Source organism: Acanthopagrus latus, chromosome 15, assembly GCF_904848185.1.
Source record: "Acanthopagrus latus isolate v.2019 chromosome 15, fAcaLat1.1, whole genome shotgun sequence".
Taxonomy (NCBI): domain Eukaryota; kingdom Metazoa; phylum Chordata; class Actinopteri; order Spariformes; family Sparidae; genus Acanthopagrus; species Acanthopagrus latus.
This window is the reverse complement of record NC_051053.1, coordinates 20,419,343-20,435,470: the sequence shown is the minus strand read 5'-3', so window position 1 is coordinate 20,435,470 and position 16,128 is coordinate 20,419,343. Positions and strand designations below refer to the sequence as shown.

General features: G+C 39.9%; 1 protein-coding gene across 10 annotated transcripts in view; it reads right to left on the bottom strand.

The window, feature by feature from the left end:
- Positions 1–16,128, bottom strand: part of ryr2b (ryanodine receptor 2b (cardiac)) — a 63,244-nt gene that overhangs the window by 28,268 nt on the left and 18,848 nt on the right. For all 10 annotated transcript variants that reach the window (XR_005079200.1, XM_037123018.1, XM_037123025.1 and 7 more), the window contains exons 35-63: positions 15,771–15,997; positions 15,323–15,536; positions 14,617–15,213; positions 14,329–14,529; positions 13,442–13,547; positions 13,174–13,314; positions 12,667–12,943; positions 12,398–12,512; positions 12,021–12,153; positions 11,439–11,542; positions 10,401–10,536; positions 9,443–9,629; positions 9,172–9,280; positions 7,930–8,050; positions 7,614–7,783; positions 6,976–7,196; positions 6,331–6,421; positions 6,085–6,225; positions 4,447–4,610; positions 4,124–4,202; positions 3,806–3,895; positions 3,389–3,526; positions 3,187–3,264; positions 2,875–2,950; positions 2,636–2,759; positions 2,183–2,298; positions 1,667–1,743; positions 442–563; positions 158–207 (exon numbers count right to left, since the gene is read on the bottom strand). Coding sequence is in view for 9 of the 10 variants with exons in the window: in XM_037123018.1 (XP_036978913.1) it covers positions 158–207; positions 442–563; positions 1,667–1,743; positions 2,183–2,298; positions 2,636–2,759; positions 2,875–2,950; positions 3,187–3,264; positions 3,389–3,526; positions 3,806–3,895; positions 4,124–4,202; positions 4,447–4,610; positions 6,085–6,225; positions 6,331–6,421; positions 6,976–7,196; positions 7,614–7,783; positions 7,930–8,050; positions 9,172–9,280; positions 9,443–9,629; positions 10,401–10,536; positions 11,439–11,542; positions 12,021–12,153; positions 12,398–12,512; positions 12,667–12,943; positions 13,174–13,314; positions 13,442–13,547; positions 14,329–14,529; positions 14,617–15,213; positions 15,323–15,536; positions 15,771–15,997 (4,405 nt within the window). In the remaining variant the exon portion in view is untranslated. The remainder of the gene's footprint in view (positions 1–157; positions 208–441; positions 564–1,666; positions 1,744–2,182; positions 2,299–2,635; positions 2,760–2,874; positions 2,951–3,186; positions 3,265–3,388; positions 3,527–3,805; positions 3,896–4,123; positions 4,203–4,446; positions 4,611–6,084; positions 6,226–6,330; positions 6,422–6,975; positions 7,197–7,613; positions 7,784–7,929; positions 8,051–9,171; positions 9,281–9,442; positions 9,630–10,400; positions 10,537–11,438; positions 11,543–12,020; positions 12,154–12,397; positions 12,513–12,666; positions 12,944–13,173; positions 13,315–13,441; positions 13,548–14,328; positions 14,530–14,616; positions 15,214–15,322; positions 15,537–15,770; positions 15,998–16,128) is intronic.

Here is a 16,128-nt window from a genome sequence, read left to right as displayed (position 1 = left end):
TTTGGCAATTACATCTTAGCGTGTGCAGAAACAAAATGAACACTGAACATTACAGACACAATCATGGCCAAGCAAAGAGCAAACCAAGGAAGTGACAAACAAGAGAACAAGTGGTGCAAATTAAAGTATGAATAAGATTTATTTCCTCCATCCTTACCAAACAGTGAGGTCCTGTGTCTTACAAGAGCTGCAAGCTTACAAAAGAGGCTGAATGTGAGGAGAAAAGACAAGTGAAGTAATGAGAGGGGAGTGGAAAAAGTAATTATGGGACACGAAATCAGAAGAATGGCAGCAAAGAAGAAAGAGGATTTTTCTGTTAAAAAAAAACTTAAAAGCAAGAAAACTGTTATTATGCAAAACATGTCTGAAGAAATTGTCACATAACAATACAATGTGCGAGAGCAGAAGAACACTTAAAGTTTGGCAGGGGGTGGCACATACCTTGCAATCATCTCCTTTTCCTTTTTTGAGGCATGGCTTCTATTACCACCTGAGCTGAGTGAAGCAGACAGGAAATACAGCCGGTGGCTCTTCAGATATTGTTCCAAAAGAGGAAGGATAACCTGATGAACAGAGGAGAGGTTACTTGTTTTTCATGTGTTATTGTCAGTTTTCGGTTTTCTATTTATGAGTCTTGACTTGTACAACTTGCTTTCATCTTTATATATATTAATATTTTTGACTGTTTATTGTTCTGCACCAGTATACCAAGGTAATGAATACATTCCCTTTGAATTTCTTCTGACCAGCTTCAAAGTGTCATGAACTAAAAAAGTATATATTTTTATCCTGTTTGATGTTGATGAAGGTTCTCAGTCATCTTAGACTTGTTTGACAACGTCCCATAACTTCTGTGCTCGCTTCTCCCGAAGCTTCACTGAAGCGAGACTCACTGAGAAAAATATTTAATTCAAAGACATATTTTGTTTTTCGCTGCATCATTACATCAAATAGCTAACTCTAGAAGTCTTATTTATCACTTTTTAGTTCAACACATTTTCTCTTAAATCAGTCGATTCAAATGTCTTGAGACCACCACCAGAATTTTGAAGAAGTTATCGGGGTCTGAACAGTGCCTTCCTGTTTAATGTGCGTTTGTAATGATGGAGCCAACAGTGACCCACGGGGGAAAGAGGTTAAACATTTTGCACTTGATTGGCTCTTCCTAAGAAAGAACTGCAATTAACAAACAGACAAATGGACAGCCGCACAGAGACTTGCGTGGTTGTGTGAGTAAGTGGTAGAGCGAGATGTGTGGGCTTCAGAGATCTGAGGCTTGACTGTTCATGGTCTTGGCTGACTGGTTCTGACTCGGGTTCCCATCAACGAAAAATAAACCCTTTTCATTCGCTGTCTCCTCAGAGGCAGAACTGTGTGGGAAGCTTTAATCAATCCTGATGGCAATCGACACACCCACATGGATATTCAAAATGGTTAAATAAATTATAAAGCCACAAAGGGTTTTACTTAGAGGGGTTGCCCTTGGCAACCATCTAACAAAACTAATTAGATGACGTAAATGAAATAAGAAAAAAATAAAACGGGAGAGGAAAGAAAATGGCATTGGAAAAAAATGTAATTGGAAGGAGGTGAAATCAATGATAGATTCCATATCAGACAGTAGATTTCAACTGTAATTAGATTTTTGCATTGATCACAGACTAACCTTGGGGAAAAAATGTAGCAGTTGCTGGTGTGGAGCTCTCTCTCCTTTAGACATCTGTCCTCTGGCTTGCATCACCTCTGGAAAGAAAACTGCAATAAAATACTGAATCCTTTGCAATCAAAGTCTAAATTACGATGACACTTGAAACAGACAAAAACAATCAAATTATAAAGAATTAACTTTTTTCTTTTATAACTCTCAAGAAAGGACAGTTTCATATCCCTCAGACCTTGTGTGAACTGTTCTGTGAGGATTCAAATTAAAACTAACCTGACATAGCCCTGCTGAATGTAGAGTCAAAGGAGGGTCTACATTCATTTTATTAATAAGTGTTCATTTTATTATTTATAAAATGAACACTCAAGGCCCAGCGATGTTCAAAACTTTACAACATCAGGTACATAGTATACTATAGTATTTTTGAGATGTACAGCACAATGTCAAATTATTTTTTTGTGTTTCATTTCGTCCCCAGGATTTATTCTTTGTTTTCATTCTTGAACACTTTAATGTTACCCAGCTCCAGCATGTGCTCTTGGGCATCCTCAGTGTGAGACAGCAGCCGCTGAAGGAAAGTGTATCCAAAGCTGTTTGCCACGGCTGGAAAGTCCATCTCAACTGTCTTCCGATCCCTGTGCAGGGAGTGAAATCAAACAAGGCTAATAAAACAGTGCTGCTCAAAAAGACGGAGTTCTGACCTTAAATACTATATAATCTAGACTAGGTGTTTTTACTTTCATAATTTGATTGCAAGAATAAGTAGGGAGTGGGAAGATAAAGAGGCGATGCAATTGTTTTATTCACCGGCTGTTCTGTAAAGGCAGGGGTCTGATTGCTGTCATGCCTGCTAAAGCAAGTTAAGAGAGCAATACTGCTGTGACATGGAAATGGAACAGCTCATTTGGTTCCCACCTCGTACAAACTGTATCAGATTGCCCTTTTGCAATCACAAGCTCATTCTGTACTCACCTCCACACAGTGTAGCCATTGAGCTGAAGAAACTTAAGTATATCTTGGGCCCTCTCTCTGAATTTGGTCTTCTCCTTCGCAGTCAGAGTATCATAGGGTACAAGAACTGAATGGCCACCCCCTCCTGTGAACAGAAACAGGTTGGACACATTGCAATTTTGTTAGCTGTTCTGTGCTCCCTGAGAGGAGGGGAGAGGGTTTGAAGAAACAGAGAAGTTGCTGACAACATGGTATGTTACCTTTACTCTGAAGTTCTAATTTCTTCTTCTTAGCCCAGGCGTTATGGTAGTTTTCAGCCAACTGTTCAGCCATGCCCTAAAAGAAATTTTAAAAAGCCTGCTACATGATTGAACAATTTGACCTTAAATAACAATCCTGTTCACATGGAAGAAAATATCATTTGGATGATTAAGATGTGCAAATGTATAAACTGAAAAACACTTTTTCATATATACAAAACAATGGACAAGCGCTACCACAACTGCAGATGATGGGATAGTTCTAAAGTACCTTAACAGTGTAAGAAGAAGAAAAATGTACTTCTCACTCACACATTGGTCCCATGATAAGGTGATGCTGCTCATATCCATAGGTTTGGGGCTGAACGTTGATGCTCCTTCAAAAGACAGCTAAAAGAGACAATAAACGGCAGATTACTAATCTTTTTTAAAATGTGGAAAATCGAGTAGTGTGAGTGAGATTACGTTTGCGTTAAGAAACTCTTTCGGTGAACTGAATGTGCCCTATACATACCTGTCCAGACTGAGAGACTCTGCGTGTACAGGTATGTGTGCCAGATGCGTCTCCTTCTTTAGTCCTCTCTATGGTCCATCCAAAGGCCAGCATACTCTTAATTGTCTCTTTAATGGCCCAGCGGTATGCCTCCTTCTCCTATAAACTCAGATATAAAGGTAACCCCTCACGTAACATTCAAATTAGCAAGTCATCAGAGGACAGCAGAAGAGAAAAACACTCAAATTATTTCAAAAACTTCAAGAGAAGCGTATTGTCCACTCAATACACAAAAGACCGTGAACTGAGGTATTTTAATCTTTAATATTACACACACTACATTTGGTATGCAAGTGCCCCTGGGATTTGTCAGTTCACTGCTTTCCTTACTGAAGTACATTCGCAGACACACACCACAAAAACGACTACTCAGTCTACCTTCTCAGCCAGGGCCCTGTAAGGCTTGAGGCGAGGGTGAACCTTGGTGTTCTCACAGAGCTGTTCCCCATGAACCCAGCCATTGGCAAACTATCAAATAGAACACACAGATCCATGAAAAATCACACTGAAGTAAAAATATGCAGAAAACATAGTAGTTCAACCACATAACCGAAGGATGTTCTGACACCGTCAAAAATTAACTTAGGAATGTATTCTTAAGTGGATTCAGTCCTGACCAGGATATCATATAACAGCCTAACTTTGTCAGACTTAAAACACCAATTCAGATTTGAGGAATAATTAAAATGATATTACCTTGTCCAGTGACCACTTCTCATGAGTATGCTCTGCATACTTGTTTACAACAAACTCCAGTCTCTCTGGCACTGATACACTAGTGGAGGGAAAAAAATAATACATAATTTAGCTCTGGTAAACAACAGCACATTTGTATTAATGGAGAAAGCACAAAAAGAAATGCTCATATCGACTGTTTAAATATAACTAAATTCTGCCAACCAAATTAAAGCTTACACCTCTCATGAGGAGAAAAAGTCATCTTCAGGATATCCAGATTCAACATTTTCTATTTTTTTGTCCAAAATCTATAAAGTAAACATGCTTGCTCGGTGTCTTACTTCAAGGTGTCGACAGGCTGTGGGTCAAAGTGTCCTTCTGTGTCCATGGAGGCTTTTTTGTCCACATTGGACAGGCAGCTTGAGTCTATGTGGTCAGGAGGCAGGGCCTTGGCCACTGCAGCCAGGCACTGGACTGGGAGCTTAAATAACTGAGGCTCATAAGACTGTAGAGTTTAAACATAGTGTGGGAGGTAGAAAAGCATGGGAAATGATAAGACAGGGTCAGGGGAAGCTGGGCAATAAAACAAACAAATAATACCAGATTCAAGATTGAAGTCTTTACGGTCATTGCGCAAATCAACAAAAGAGCACTTCCCTAAGCTGTGTTGTCAGAAAATAGATACAAGTAATGATTATAAATTGGAATATAACAGACACCAAAGATATCCTTGTTACTACAACAAAAAGGCATTCAAAGAATAGTCAACACAAAAATACATAGCAATACAAGGTAGTCGTCACATATTTATGTGTACAGTAATCTCTTATAGATCTAAAATATTCTCTGGGCACAAGGCACCAGTAAAGCACTAGTCGTTTCCAAAACAAACAAACAAAAAAAGGGGGATTTATAAAGTACTTTTTCTTCTTACTATTATTATTATTATGTTTACCATCTGCATGTGTCTGAACACAAGACGCAACCATTCAAATTTTAATTAGATACAAAGACATATCCCTGTTGGAGAAATATTTTCAAAGAACAAATTCTCTCTTGTGCACACATGCGGCCATTTAAAAACCCTGTTATAAAACCTACTTAAGTAGTCAAGAAATCCAATTTATCAAAATAAAAATCCAGCTGAGGATCCCTTCCCACAACAAAATAAATTGTTTTTGTTTACATACTGAATCTGGTTAACCAGCACAACACAGCCAACACAAACCCACTTACTTACTGTAACTGGATACAGAGTATATAATTAAACTGGTAACAAAATGGTGTGCTGTACTGGGCCCTGCAAAAACTGGTGTAAAAATTAAGTTTGCCTTCCTATACAATTCTATTCTCCACCTTCAGTTATTTTTCAGTTGAAAACAATTTAAAATAAACACAGCATAATAAATGTGACAACTGAAACACTGTGTGCCTAAACTACAGCACATTCACAGAGAGTTACTGTGCAATACATTTACACACTGTACAACGTGCAATGACTTCTGAAACAGTTTTGAGGCTGTTTGGTGTGAGCCACAAGTGGGACTGAAAAACCTCATCAACTTAGTTATTTGATGAGTTCATGTTCTGAATCAGTCAGGTAAGTGTCTGTTTGAAATATGCTGGTGCCTGTTTATGGTGCACTGAGAAAAGATTCACTTATTGCTTTATGTCTCACATTCCAAACAACTCTGTGAAGGAGTGGGAGGTTTCATACTAGGATATGAAAAATTTAAGTCTTAATCTCAAGTGTGTTATACCTCCCTGCACTGTTTTTTTTCTTCTACAAGTTCACTAATGGAGAAAATCAAACAAGTGCTACTCCTGAAAGAAGATAGATAAAAAAGAGGCAATAAATACACTGAATTACACTACCAAAACATAATCAACTTTTTTAGCTCTTCAAGGAAAATATCATTTTAATTTTACATAAATTCAATACAATTTTAAGATTGACACAGGTATTCAAAATAGTTTACCTTTGTTGCCAAGGCATTAAACACACCCCAGAACAACTTTCTAGACAGGTGGAGCTCCTCTTCAGAGGCCGAACCCTGGTCACCCTGCCCTCCAGTTAATGAGTAGTACTTCCACCTCTCCTCATAGTGACTGGTCAAGAGCTGGTAGATGAAATATTGACCAGAGGTCAATAATATTAGTAATTTCATTTGGTGTATTAATATATTTTTCATATGTACAGTAAAAACTTCAAGTTGTTTTTCCACCTTTAGTGGCATCTTGCTGTTCTCCGTGAGATAGGGAACATCGAAGACAAGACGTCGAAGAAGAGGCTGCATCATAGACGGTTGGAGTTTACTGAGGACAGCGATGAGTGAAGAATTAGTCACATTAGCAGACACACAGCATAAACACACACTCACACAGTAAGTGATGCAATAACTGATTATCATGTCTCCCTGAAGAATGACACATGAAATTGAGAGGCCAAAGGGAAGATGTTGATTAATTTAACATTTAACTGAATTTGGCATATAATATCTCAATTGGGCAAAAACAGGCTTTAAAGTGAATCATTAAATATAATGAGTAGAATTAGGATTGCTCTGATCTGTCTGCCTTTGTCAACTATTGTTTCTCATTTCTCCACATTACATGTGATTGGGTCAAACAGCGAAGAGACAGTGAGCTTAGTGGATATTGACAGTCAATGGTGCAACAATTCATAAATTAAAAATAGCAAAAGGGAGAGGGAGGTACCAAAATAACACTGAACCAAAACATTTATTATCCATCAGCAACTTCCTGAAAATCAATATCCCATCCGCAGAAGTCAGCAACAACTCTTGCCAATAATAACCGAGTGGAGACAGAACAATAACTCTGCTTCATCATACCAGCCAAAACCGTACCTGCATACAGCCAACAAGCAATCTTCAATAGTGTCTCTCTGAGCTTTTGTTAAGCTTAGAGCTCTTGAGAGGCTGTAGACTGCCTGGATGAGAGAATCCACCAGCGACGCATGATCTTCCAAAGCACAGAAGAGAGCTGAACATTTGGTGAGGAGGGGAAGCACAGTTGTACACAAGTATCTGTTGAGGGCGAGGGCCATATCAGTGGATCCTAAGTCGGCCTGTAATGAAAAAGAGAAGGGCAGTGCACTTACACGGAGTCCAAATAACTTAGTGGAACTACACAGAAAATAAGAGACCAGCAAGAAGAAATGTTTCCTCAGATAGAAGAGGGATCAAAACAAATGATAGTTTAATTAATTTTTACATTCAGCTGCAGATCACAGCAAGCCTATTACAAATGAATACTAAAAACTAATGAATCTAGTTTCATTAGGAGTGATGCATACAATAACATCACAGTAATGTTAGGATATAGTACGGTCAATTCTAGAGTTGGGGGAGAAAGAGAGGGATATTTTTCATTGGTGATAAGGTGCAGCTTGAACTAATACGAAGTCACAGGTCACTCCTACAGTGTTACACTGGATTTGTCAAGCAGGTTAACGGGGCAAATAAATTCAATTATCTCTGCTCACAGTGTCGAGAGAGACAGCTGCCTGAAGGTCAGGTAGAAAGCCCACTTCCAGCAGGTGGAGAAGAAAGCTCTGGCTCTCGATGCCATAAACCCTGTCCAAGAAAAGAACCATAGCTGCCTTGTGGTCAGGGCAGAACACTGTGCATAGGTCGGGCTCGACCAGCAGACCATCTGGACAAACAAATGAAAAATACATTCAGTAAAATAACCGCCCCTCTGTGTCCATCCCTCTCATCAAACCAGTGTCACATCATTTCAATAGAAGATAATGGCTTATTGCAACTTGGATTTATTGTAGTAATGTAAGATCATTTCACCTTCAGACACTGAGGGGATTTGAAAAGAGATGCTGATGACTCCTTCAAGATCCTGAATGGGGATGAGTGACCTCAGAATGGCTCTGATGCGGATAGCTTCTCCTTTGCCTCCTAGAATCAACTGGATAGACATTTAAACAAAACACTATTACTGGTCAGTCATTTAAAACTTAGACAGCTTATACAGTAACAAATACAACTGACAAAGACATACAGTTGTAAACATAATGTACTATACATTATTTCTCACAAGTACACTGATTAAAATGATGATGATTTAAAATATCATACAGAGTTGCAGAAATTGAGAAATTGTTTTGATGATTCATTTTCTGTTTCTGTTTGTTTCCTGCAAATGTTGTGGTTCTGTTAACAGTTTTTTTTAATCTTGTGTTCTTTTTAATGTCTCATTTACTTTGTCATCATATTTCAATGATTTCAGTGCATTTTGATGATTCCTGTCAACCAAATTTTAAATTACTTTGTGTTTGAAAGATGCAACACAAAACAGTATCTTGCCTCGTTTGACTTTGCACTTCAAAGCCATTGTCAAAAGGACAAGAAATGGCATAATTTTTACAGCCAAATTTGATCCGTTGCTTATGCTGAGAGTCGCTCAGCATAAGTGTCTAATTCTAAGCATCTAATTCACCTCATTTATGATAAAATATTGACAAAGGCATGAGAGTAAGGGCAAATGTTAGATGTGAAAGTATTCTAGCTCTACACGCCATTTTCTCCCTTCTGCTTCTCTAACACAATCCAATCAGAGTTGGTGATTGTTCCAACAGTTGAAAGGTGAGTTTTATTTAGTTTTTGTCAAGTCTGAATGAAATGTTTTAAAGTGATGAAACACTGTTTCTGTAAATGGAGTCTGGTTGAATTGGCAAGAGCGACATAGCAGATGTTTCTGGTTTAACATAAAAGTCTGTCTCAGTTGGAATACTTTCCTTAATGTTGTCAGACACTTAGAACAACAATCTCAGCATGTCATGTGGCAAAAACAAGCACCTTTAGTCGACATGACCTTCTGTCAGACATTGAGAGATGTTGAGAGAGTTGCCCACAAGGATAACATTGCAGCCATCGTAGCCTGTGTTATGGATGCCTGCTGGGGCAATCTACTGGACCACTCCCATTCTTTACAAAGCAGTATGCAGACTTTCAACATTAAGCCTTACTGTTTGAGGAATCAGTGGATATTGATGCAAAATGGTTGCTAAAGGCTGGGGAATCACTTACATGCATCTCTGGAGCACAGCGGCCCAGCAGGTCGATAAGGGCTGAGTAGAAGGTCATGATGGCGTGCCCCATGTGAATGAGGTCATCATCATTGTCCTGGACAACATCTCTGTTACGGGAAACAATCATAATAGTACAAAGTTCATCATGACTTTAATTAATAACTAAGGACGCTGCTAAGAAAGCCTGAGGGAAAATTACTTCATTTCATTCAGAAATTAACCCTAACCCTAAGATGTAAAGAGACAAAAATAAAGAATCTAATACTGACAGTGTTCTGTTGGACTGGTATTTGATACAAGGTCCATCCATTGATGGGTCATCTGAAATCCTGATTGCTTCCTCCATGGCTGAGAGGAGACCATTTCCTCCATCACCACGCAGGGCAGGGCCAAAGCACTCGGGCCGACGAATCAGCAGTCTCAACACCACATAAGCATTCTCCTCTACACTCTCACCTGCAGTCCAGGAATGTACAGAACATTAAGACAAACCAACAGTGGGCTGGATGAAATGATAGATTGTGTGCATTGGAGGGCGTCTCTTTGTTTCACGCAGAGACTCTCATTGAATTTACAGGACAGGAAATTGATAATCTGAATAACACACCAAGGTGATCAATAGCATTAACGATACCCAGGTTAATACAGCTCATGAATTGTACAGAAAACAGGGAACGTCATTTGGCTAAACTGTCAACACGCTCAAGGGCAATTTGATCTGATGCCTTCTGGGTACTGCTACAGAGTGAGAAAAAAATCAATAGTGGAAAAAACTGAGCTGTAATTACCTCTATTGGAAATAGCTTACTTAATTGAGAGAATAAAACAATGCAGCCTCTTGTGCCTATTGAAGTTTGTTTGCTTACTGTTCTAACACTGTCGCAAATATCTGAGATGTGATAAATGCCATGAACAGGTTTAAAGTGTACAAAAAGAAATGCATGATAGATTTGGTCAAATAGTTTCAACTTAAAAATTAAGGCTGCCAAAATACAAAGTCTTACTCCAAGACAAATTGTCAATTAATTAAGCAAATAACATTTCTGTGAGAAGATAATTAAGCTTATGTAACTAAGTACATTTTAAATTATATAAACTAACTGAGATATCAGAACAACACAGGTCTATAGAACTTTTGCAGACTAGTGTTTTGATATTTTGCCATTTAAGTTACCACATGATGTCCTCTGAGGGTGAATCCCTTTATTAGTAGAACTTAAAGGTTACCATTACAGAAGACAGCAAAACGTAGAAAATCCAGGTAACGCTCGCCCTCCACGGGGTTCCAACCAATGTCAGGGTATCCTTTAGCCACCAGCATAGCACAGCTCTGAAGACCACAGCCAGCAAGATACTGCACCACCTGAATTGCAGATATATTAGTTTAACACATAATGGACTACTGTAGATACTGTTCATCTTTTTTATAACATTGCACACAGTGTGCAATCTCTGCCACTAGGGGTGCCTTAATCAAAACAATGAAAAACGTGTGGGTTGTCTTCTTTGTTAAACAATAAATCAGGCCGAAATGTTGGGTTGTGTGATTTAATTCACTTTTTTTCTGTATTATTTTGTAGGTTCTGTTCTTGATCTGGCATGTTTTGCTTTACCCTTCCCATCTCTGTCTTTTTCACACATTTTTTCCTATGCGATTCATTTGTTAATTAACCCCTGTTATTTAAGCCTGTGTTTTTTGACACCAGTGTACATTATTAAAATGTGCTCTTTGTTTCCCCGGTCTGTCTTGGTGTTTTGCATTTGCATCCTCTTTTGCAATACTGAACAACTCTTTTGATTACAGGTAAATAGTTGGAGTCAGGCAAGTAGTTATATTAATTATGTAATGTGTTGCTCGATTAACTGTAAGCATCGTGGACAATACCGCTGCTGCTGCATGTCATCTACATCCTGACTAATATTTGTCTAATATATAGCGTTATTGACACAAATAAAGCTATTTAAATGAGAACAGATTGCTTTCTCTAAGATGTATGGTTGATTACTTTAATGCATAGCATTAGTGCATTTGCACGCTGCATGGGAGGAGGGTGGTGGAGAGTAAACAGAGAGAAAATTATAGACATACATAGAAAACTAAGTGCCACCAAACACCTGAGCACAAATAACAGAGGAGTGCCAATGCAAAATAATTAGTGATGGCTAAGTATGTTGATTACAGAGTAGAGCACATATCTATGTATACATGACATAATGGATACTATTAACCACAGTACTGCAGAGAAGAGCGCAGCATGACCTCACCTTTTCCAGGTCAGGTTCCCTCAGCGCTAGGGCCAGCTCGTTATTATCCATGACTGAGGCTGCTGCCACATCCAGAGGAGTGGCCCCACGCATGGACGGTGAGGCTAAGGGACAAAGCCATAAAACAATTTGAACACATCTACGTTGATGCCGATAATAATAGGATATTGTTTCCTATCATGGGGACAAGATTCTATAACCTTCACCTTCAGGGGTTTTGAATTCAAACCAAGAGCAAGTCAAAAGAGAAGTATTTTCTCCATTTTCTTTGTGCAGTATAATAAAAGTAAACGGATCAGACAAAGTGAACATATATCAGTGTCATTCAATAAAACAGCCCTGCAGTAGACTGTACTTTACTTTGGAAACTACTTTCAGTGAGAAATGTTTCAAATTGAATGCCATCCTTGAGACAGCGCTGTAAGCTATGGTCTCAAAAAGGCTTCACAAATCAAGCTCTGTAATGTGATGAAGGGTTTTTGTATTGTATTTATGTATGTGATGCATTACAGTACATTGGACAGGAGCTTCGGTTACTTTGGACTACACTGCATATAATAAAAGTGAGAGAATATGATTTACCCAGCCCAACACTGCTGTTTTCCAGCAGGTAGCTGAGGTGGTCAAACAGGGCTCCCTGATTGTGACGGCTGATGCGGCAAAAATAACACAGGAATCGACAGCAGCTGGCCACCATCTTGGGAAAGGAAATCTCCTAACAAAAGAAAATTAAATCATGGATACAATAATATGTGAGGAGGTGTATAGTGCAAAATAAACTGACTGTGTATGGCCTTATTAATGATGCGCATCAGCTAGAACACATTATTTTACCTTAGGCATTTCATAACCGTTACCCTTAGGGAATACTTCATTTAACACATTTATGAAAAGACCTGCATCATTGATTACACACATTTTGTCCATAATATCACTATGAATTTTAATTCATCCATCACCTTTGATTCCCCTTCTCCTAGAACATTGACCATCACCTCCATCACGGTCTCATGCATCCCCAGTGCCCTCATTAGGTTGGGGTGCTGGTAGAAAACCTTGTTATTCATGATGTCTCTGTACATTAAACAGTGCAAATTAAAAAAGTGAATCTAAGATGACTTTCCATACCACAGATGATATATTGATGCATGTGTTAGAAATGAGCCAATACAAATGATTAAACAAGATCACAATAATCAGCTGTCAAAACCAGCAAATCTCATCCTACCCTAGTTTTCGGATCATCAGCCTCTCCTCTTCTTTCCCCATGTGTACACTAAGGAGGGACCGGATTTGGCTCAGGGAGGACAGGAGAGCCATGGTGTCCTCTACTGAAGCCTGGCTGATTGTATAGGCTCGGCAGAGAGCTCCAGCCATTTGGCCCCCAAGGCCCTGATACTGGCGGTGCAGCAATGAGAAGATGGCTCGGACCAGTTCAGGGTCCTTTATTTCAGTCTCTTGAGCCCAGTGTACCATCGTCTCAGAGATCAGCTGTTTGAGGGACTCTGGTGAAACATGAACTACAAGTTACTTGCTGTTCTGCTGTTGCTTATTCTTCTAACTCCTCTCTTATAGTAACAAGGTGATGTTTCATTTGGTGTTAATCCTGAACCAAAAAATGATTTATGATACTATACACATGTAAGTTAATAGCGCATGAAAAAGTGATAAAATGCAGTCACTTTGGAGAGTATAGTATCATAAATGTTGAGAGAAGCGCTTAAGACGCACTTACTGGCACTCTGAGGTCGGCCCACCTCCTCTTCTGTTGGTTTCTTCTTCAGTCCGATGACTCTCACCACAAGACTGAGAAGTCGACCTTTTACAGACATCTCAGCATCCTCTTCATCCTCTGTGTCACTGTCCAATTCAATTCCTGCACAACACCCAAAAAGTTTTTCCAAAGTGGCAATTATGGTTAGTGCCTCTTTAAAGCTTTTTTAAGGTTTCCTGGCTCAGTGAGGATTAGTAAAGAATCATTCAAAGATAAACAAGCCACCAACCACAGTGTTTGCTGATGAGATGATGGAAGTCTTGAAGAAGCTGTTGGATTTCTATTGGACATGGACAGTTCAGGTCATCCTCTTTGAAGTTCAGCAGCATGTTGATCTACAGAGAGGTCAGAGATCACAAAATAGTACAGACACATTTCTAAGAAAAGCCCAGCATGTATTATGTATTTTAAAGTGCACAGCAGGAATATAGCAGAAACTGCATCACTTAATCTTCTGAGCCTCCAGTGTTTCCCACCAGAAGAGTTGTCTACCTGTGGCTGTGGGGGTCAAAGCGATGGGAATGACCCACAAAAAACGGCTATCTTTTTCAGGATTGCTTTAAAAGCTTGCCCACAAAGTTTTGCCTTAATTGTCCACCTTACGGTACACCCTGTGGTTAGCCTCACCTTTCTGTTTCTCTCTCCCAATTTGTGTCTGCTCCACTGTCTTTCTTTGTCAGCAGTATGTTTTATAAAGTCGCCCAAAAAACACAACTCACATTTGGGATATTTTTAACCCCTGATTTCCTTTTCCCAACATCAGCTGCATCGCATGCTAATTGCTAATTATGTAGCATACTGAAACCAAGGTGGTACCGTATGATAGTGCCACAATCGGGTGCACTTACAATTTGGTACAAATTAACAGCATAGGTAGGCCCACATATGAGGTTGCCTCACAATCGGTGCGATTACAGGACGGACGTGGAGTGTCAACCGGTTAGGAGATATCAGATGGAGAAAGTCTCTCAGAGGGATAAAAAAAATAAGTAAGGTAAAAAAATTCTTCAGGTCCTGCACCTGGGCAGCCCGCCCAAGAAAAGTTTATGTGTGGGAAACACATTAGCAACTGCTCATAAGAATATGACACCATAATTTAATCTCAGCCCATTCAACCTGCTCCTGTGGAGGTGAGCGGAACTCCTTCGTTTTGCGGGCAGTAAGAGCGGCTGACATGTTGAGTGCTTGCATGACTTGGTTGTAGCGGAAGCGTTGGTTCTCCTGCAGCTGATGCACAAAGTTGTCAGAGAAGGCTGCCACAGCTTCGACCCTGTGGCGCATCTGACAATCACACAGGTAGGACAGCAGATGGCAGAGCTGGAGAGAGAAATGTCGTAAAATGTTATTTAGTGATCAATTTTAAAGAATTTTACAAACATCAAAGAAATCTGATGGTTTGTTTACCTCAAGTTTGACTGCTTCTGGAAGCTTAATTTGAAGAAGTCCCTGTTTCGGGGTGTCATCTACTTTTTTTCCTCCTTTCCATTCTTTTTCATCATCACTAGCCTCTTCTTCTGGGGTTTCGGGATCTGTAGCGAAGACTCCCGGCTCTATCAGGCTCAGAACTTTTCCGAGGTCTTCATCCCTAAATACCCCCATAACCAGCAGGTTGTAGAACAGCCTAATTAGAGGAACCAGCAGCAACTCAATGCTGCCTCCTACAGGATCTCTCACACCCTGACTCACAGCCCTTACTCCAGTTGTCAGCATCTCCACAGTCAGGTTCTTCAATATGTCCAGAGGGATTTCTGGGCTGTCAGTGCTGGCTGTTTCAACTGCAGAGTCTCCTTCTATCCCATCACTCCTGACAAAACAAGGAGATGAGAAATACATCCGTGGTTTAAGGGATGTGCTAAGGCTAGTGCTGGGAATACCATTGCCCCCATTTACATCATTAGAAGGGCTGGGAAACAGGGTGATTTCTCTGGTCTGATCAGTCATAGGCACAATATATTCGTGGTTCATCATGAGAAATGCAGTGGCAAGGCTGCTGAGGTGAACCTAAAAAAAAAAGAATATACATTTTCTTAGTCCTCAAAGACCAATGTTTCCACATCCTGGTGTTGATTAATGTAACCTTAAAAAACCATGAACTCAAACATGCAATCACCTGAATAAGCAGCTGGTAAAATGCAGAGCGGAGTGGGCCAGGGAGGTGGGGATTCTGAATGGCATGAAGGAGCTGGGACTGGTCTACGTGACTGCAAAGGGCATGGCAAACTCTGGTGTTTCCAAGGGCGCATAAAGAGCAGTAGAGGAGGAGAGTGCGGTGATGAAAAGTCATGAGGTCATCAAGTTCCGACAGCTCCAAAATGTCAACACACCTAGTCGTGTGTAATCAAAAAGAAAAGACAATCTCAGCGCTGTTGCTTGGTCACGATCAAATTAAAGAAGTTCAGAATGCTATTATACACAAAACAATGTGCGATGCCTTGTACTTGCAGATCACAGAGGAGCAAGAAATGTGGTAGAAAGCAACACAACACATGCATCAATTCCTGTGCACTTAAATCTGCAAGCCCATGTCCAAAAACACATATTTATTCAAGCTCATTAACCTGTTTTCATCAGGGATCTGAAGGGTCATGACTAGCAAGGGCTCAGAGCACTGGACTCTCCATCCATGGCGCTCATCTGGCCGATCCGCTGTCACCTTTAATGCACAGTCTGGTACTCTGGTCCACGAAAACTCACTGAGATACTGGACTTGAAACCTTGGAGGACACTGAGGAGTGGCATTCCTTCTTTGGCTGCGAAGCAAGCCTGCTGACAGTGGCATCACATTCTGGAAGGAGAGGAAAACATATGCAGCCAACAACATCACAGATTTATAAAGACTAATATTTTCTCATCCAGCAGAAACTTCTCAACACTGAATGGTTCGCTAACTTTTCAAGCTGCAACATAATTAATTAC